Raw genomic sequence first — 5,174 nt, 5'->3', positions numbered from 1 at the left:
ATCAGCCAGCTTGGTGAACAATGCGCGGTCTGTGTGTGCCAACTGAACTCGTCCAGCCACCGATTGAAACGACGAATCTTCACTTTAAAAGCGTCATGACGGACAGTACTCGGCGTTTCTTTCAGACTTAAGGAGGCCATAGTGTTCCTGTATAGTATATAGAGGAACACAATACTCCGTTTGAAACATCATGTGCAACAGTTCGAGCTCTTGTTTACGCTGCCTGCATCCGCGACCAAAATGTAGTGCGTTATTTGTGGTAAGCGAAACATAGTAAATGCTTTGTCTGTAGGCTTAAGTTACCACATTACACATTTGTCACGATCTTGATTAAATGCTCTGTTATTGATAACAACACGCTGTCGCTTTCTCGTGGCATAGACCACTTGGGCACAGAACAAGCGGGGAGCAACACGCCTCCCTTTATTTTCCCGTCCCTCCGTACATTTCACGGCGTTGCACCTGATGTATGAAACGGAGTTTAGGTGGCCAAACCTGCTGACGCTGCCTAACGGTGAAACGCCGCAGAACCGCCCGCAGGTGCATCCTTAGCGAATGAAGCGCCAGCACGAGGCGAGAAGGCAGAGCAGGATTCCTCTCTCTTCCCACTTCAGACAACTTCCCCTCCGGCCTTCACCAAACAGACCACCGGCGCATGCCTTGCATAGAGTAGGGTATACGTCGCCGCGCATGCAGAAACGCCACCCGAATCGGCGCGAAATATTGGAGATTCTATCCATGTGAAAAAAAAAATAATAAAACGAGAGAGTAAACACGAAACGTGTTGCACGTTTCGTCATTCTGGACAATGTGACGTGTAATTCCAATTTGTGTCCACCCAATTCCGTTTTTTTTTTTTTACTTTCAGTGCCTTCCGCTAACCTTGAATATACGGTCCCTAGTTGTTGCTTTGAACGTCATCCCAATTCATGCAACCTTGCGTCCATTCCTTATTTGTATTCGTTATGTCATAATCCTTACCCCGCATTCATCGAAGAAAATGTCAGAATTTTCCTGTATATTTGACGACTCTCACGGAATGAGCACCGTGAGATGACTAATTCATGGTTAGTTGCCGCTTGCTTTTGAACTCTGTCTCGTTGAACTATAAACTCAACGCTACTTTGCTCAAATGCTAGCGGCGAGGAAGGCAGAGTTGCGGGACTCCTCATTCATTAAGAGCGAAGACCAACATACAGCAAGAGTACCCTCTGCCTTGTGTCGGCCACGAACCGTGTGCAAACCATCACAAATGAACACAAGAAACGTTGTATACTTCCATCAACGTATATTGTCTCGTCACTTGTGCGATGAATTGTGACTCAATTGATACAAACACCCTAGAATGGAAGACACGAAGTTCGCAGGGCATTTTGTTCGATGAAGTCCACTCGCGATAACACACACCCAGAGTCAGTTTCACATGCACGCGCAGGGCACTCCGGTGGCACCAAAGAAAACGAGAGAAGCTGCTGAAAGAGGCAGCACACGTGTATCAATGTGTATGAAAATAATAAAAAGCTGGAGTCTTGATAGTGAAACGAAACGCTCGTGAAAAGAAACCCTGCTCTACCGATGCCATGAAATAAACGAATGTAGCATACAACTACAAAGACATCCAGCAGTAAAAAGGAAAAACAAACAAACAAACCTTGTCAGCCGCTAGGAACGAACATTAAATATTGTGGCCTCTCAGTACATGCATTCTCATTTGAACAAGCTATAATATCTGAACAAAAAACAGCCATTCGCGCCCGCATTCCTATGGCATCCGTTAACTTTTAACTAAGCCTACCGTCATATTGGCAGCAAGTAGCGTTTTGAGATAAAATAGTATGGACCCGACTTGAAGGAAAACATGAAGATGGCCTCATCCGTTCCTAAAACGTGCCTCTGTTAAGACATTACGAATGAGCTTGTAAAGAATGGCGCGCGAAGTTGGCCCTTGGGCATTAACAAAAAAAATAACGAGCGGAGTTGTTTGCTGGACTAAACGCACCTCGTGCCTCACCAGTAAAGATTTAAAGGTACACAGCGACGACATCCTAAGGAGTTGTGGTTCCCAGTGTCTTCTAACAATCACTTATATTTCCCTCGTTCGAGGTCGTCAGGCCTAGTGGACACGCGAGATCTTTTGGTTAACAGTTTCTTTGTCAACTTGCAGATAAGGCAGCCTTATCTTTTCCAGCAAGCCGTGGTCCTTTTGTTTGCCAAGCTCAGACAGTGCTTGTGTTGGACGTGTCGACGCCGCCTAGCAGTCTCTTGCCGTACTCGTCCTCCATGGACTTGGCGAGCTCGTTAATAAAAGTGCGGTAGTGCACAGGGTTCATGTTCTTGCAGAGCAGGTCCAGGAGGAACCAGTCGGAGGTGGAAACCCGCTTGGACACCATCTCGAGCATGCGACGATCAGCCATCCGGGCCCGGTATCGCAGGATCACTTCGCGGAATTTTGGCAGAAAGATGGTCATCATGCGGTACACAAGCTCGACCGACGTTAGCGCGGCCAAGATCACCCACCAGAACCAGAGGAAGATGTATATCTTCTCGTTGATGATGTTCTGCGCCAGCAGACACAGCGCATCGTGCTTCTGGACGTCTCCGGAAGAACCGAACAGGTGGAAGGAGCACTTGGTCACGCGCGGAAAGACCCACACCATGGGGTCATTGCGCACGTCGGGGTCTTCGTTATGGTGGCTGAGCACGTCAGTGCCAAACGTGGTGAACATATTGCCCAGGAACGCATCCGTCAGGAGGAGCTGACCGATGACGTTGACAAAGTTGAGCACCTCGGCCGTCACGTACCAGCCGAAGTAGCGGCCGTGCATGTTCAGATGACTTCTCACGTACCGGGCGATGCTCTCCGTCTTCTGGCAGACATCCGCGTCCTCCTTGATGGGACAGTCGAGGTCCTGGACAAGGCTGCGGATCAGGCCCTGCTCGTAGGACTTCCACAGGTAGCGCGGAACGTAGAAGCAGCCGGCTTGTAGGAAAAGCACCATGCAGACCCACTGGTAGTATCCGTAGTAGCGTCGGTGTTCGTCGGGCGTGTACCGCTGAATTCCAGGGTGCGGGACACCATCGACGCCCACGGTCGCGTTGAAGGCGTCCGGGATGTTGAAGGTCGAGTGAATCCAGCAGAACGTGCGGATGACGTTCGCGGGCACCGCGTCGTGCTGTATACAGTCGATGGGGTCACCGAAATACTGCGTGCTGGTCACGAGGATGCTGAACATGAGCAGCAGCAGCGAGGTAGCCTTGTAGTGCAGACGGAAGATCTGGTTGTCCAGGACAATCCGGTTGATCTTGACCGCTCGGTGGAGCGGGGCTACTAGCATGTAAAACATGGTGCCGCCTCTGGTGTCGGAGCTGGCTCACGGCAAGAATCGGTGCGCGAACCGCGCGTAGAGCGTGGCGGTAGTCGCTTTCGGCGAAGACGGTTCAAGCCTAGTGTCTCCTGGTGTCCGCCCGTGCTCACGTGACCATGACGAGCGCCAAGTTCGGACAGCGAGCGCGCGGCGGGCTCCTGCGCTTGCGGAGTGGATCGACGGCGCTCGAATGCTGCTGCCCGCGCAGCGGCGAGTGACGCCGCTTAGAAACCGGTTGTTGAAAGCGGCGCTCCACGAAACCCAACCCCCCGCCAGCACGAAATGAAAGGGGGAGGGGAAAAGAGCGAAGCCTTTTGAAGTAGAATCAAGTAGCGCGCGGCTAGGCGCATCTGGCATCCCGTTGCGGGGGCCCCGGACGGGCACTGACGTAGCAGTTACGTGCCGCACTGGCAAGCACGTGGAACGCCAAAAGAGAAGTGACGACGCTGCAGCGGCCGTAGGGGGGATCCCGAAGCAACGTCATGTCCGGTCCAGTTGGTTCGTGTCGCGGAGCCTGTTGGAGCCGCTTGGCGCCACCAACAGCGGAGTCGCCTTTCAGGCGTAATTGGCCTCGATGCGGGGCCTCTCGGGGCTATGCAGCCGAGATGGGTACGACGCCTGCCGCGTGAATTCCATCGCGGAGCCTCGGCCGGCAACTTGCCGATGCCCTCTGGACAGCGTGCGCAGTAGTGATGCACTCGAAAGGCGCGTGGAGCGCAATACAAAAGGTAGATATGACCAGTCCAGAACCACACCGACTATTTTCTGAGGTGGTCTCCTCGCTGAGGGATGCACATTTCCCAGCTGTTTGTTTCCGCGTACTTCGCTGCGTATTATGAAGAGCAGGAAACTGGCAAGGCGACGCCGCGAAGTTGCCTTGTGACAACGATCGATCCATGAACAACTCCCAGAAGAATAAAGATTCTCCGGGAGTGAGGAAAGAACGTTAATCTGAAGCAGGTGCGTGGCTGCGCAGTGCACAAAGTCCCCCGCTCTGCAGCCAAGTTGTGTCATGTGTTTTCCAAATCCTGTGGCCCGATTGCGATACTCCGAAAACAGCTTCCTGCGAAACCTCAAGTTGCGCAACTAGCCACATCTCTCATCTCGCTTCCGTTTCCGAGGGCCACTCAGCGCAATCAGGGGCAAGGGCGGGAGGAGAGAGACATAAATGAGACACGCTGCGGGCGCTGCTGTTCTGCCTCTGTTTACTGTCGGAGATGGAGACTTAAACACCGCCGTGTCGCTGACACTCGGTGCTGTTGGCAGCAGTTCGTAGCTAAGCCTTGAATGCGTGTCAAGTCACTGCGTAACTTTATCAAAAAAAGAAGGACAGAAACGCAAGTAACAGCGCAACGGGTGAACAGATGGCTGTTACAGCACTTGTACTCTTTTGTGTCTCGCGGCCGTCTTGAGCTGTTATTTAATCTTCGGTTTCTTTACTTATCATTTACGTCTGCTCATAAAAGCCAAACTCCCTCAGGCGTGCACCTGTCGATAAAAGAACGCACGGACTGCGGTGAGCCCTTTCCCTCATCATGGTATCTACAAAAGCGCCGAATTAAGCGCGGTAACAGCGGGAGCTCTGCCGGCAATCACATGCGCGTTTACCCAGCAAAGGTGGGCCGTGAATCAAGCAATGACTGCGTTATCGTCTGATACGAATTCTTTCGGAGTAACGGTCATTTGATCACAACTTCTTGTCAAGTCGTCGTAGCATTCGCGTGGTCGAACCGAGACAATACGAAGAAACTCGGACGTTCATTTCCTTGAAAATGGCAATGTATATAGTGAATGCACTCGCGTGGTTGA

The 5,174-nt window shown here is 51.9% G+C and overlaps 1 protein-coding gene across 1 annotated transcript; it reads right to left on the bottom strand.

Annotated features, from left to right (window-relative positions):
- Positions 1 to 1,268: 1,268 nt before the first annotated feature.
- Positions 1,269 to 3,664, bottom strand: LOC144099430 (innexin inx2-like). The gene has a single exon (XM_077632724.1). It carries the CDS (start codon positions 3,342 to 3,344, stop codon positions 2,217 to 2,219), a length of 1,128 nt encoding a protein of 375 aa, XP_077488850.1. The 5' UTR covers positions 3,345 to 3,664; the 3' UTR covers positions 1,269 to 2,216.
- Positions 3,665 to 5,174: the final 1,510 nt, after the last annotated feature.

The sequence above is a fragment of the Amblyomma americanum genome, chromosome 7, assembly GCF_052857255.1.
Source record: "Amblyomma americanum isolate KBUSLIRL-KWMA chromosome 7, ASM5285725v1, whole genome shotgun sequence".
NCBI classification, from domain to species: Eukaryota; Metazoa; Arthropoda; class Arachnida; order Ixodida; family Ixodidae; genus Amblyomma; species Amblyomma americanum.
Note: the sequence above shows the minus strand (reverse complement) of the source record. Positions and strands in the feature narration are given on the sequence as shown.

Bases quoted from the DNA above. Each gene is read 5' to 3' on its own strand.
- LOC144099430 (XM_077632724.1), bottom strand. From the start codon at position 3,344: ATGTTTTACATGCTAGTAGCCCCGCTCCACCGAGCGGTCAAGATCAAC.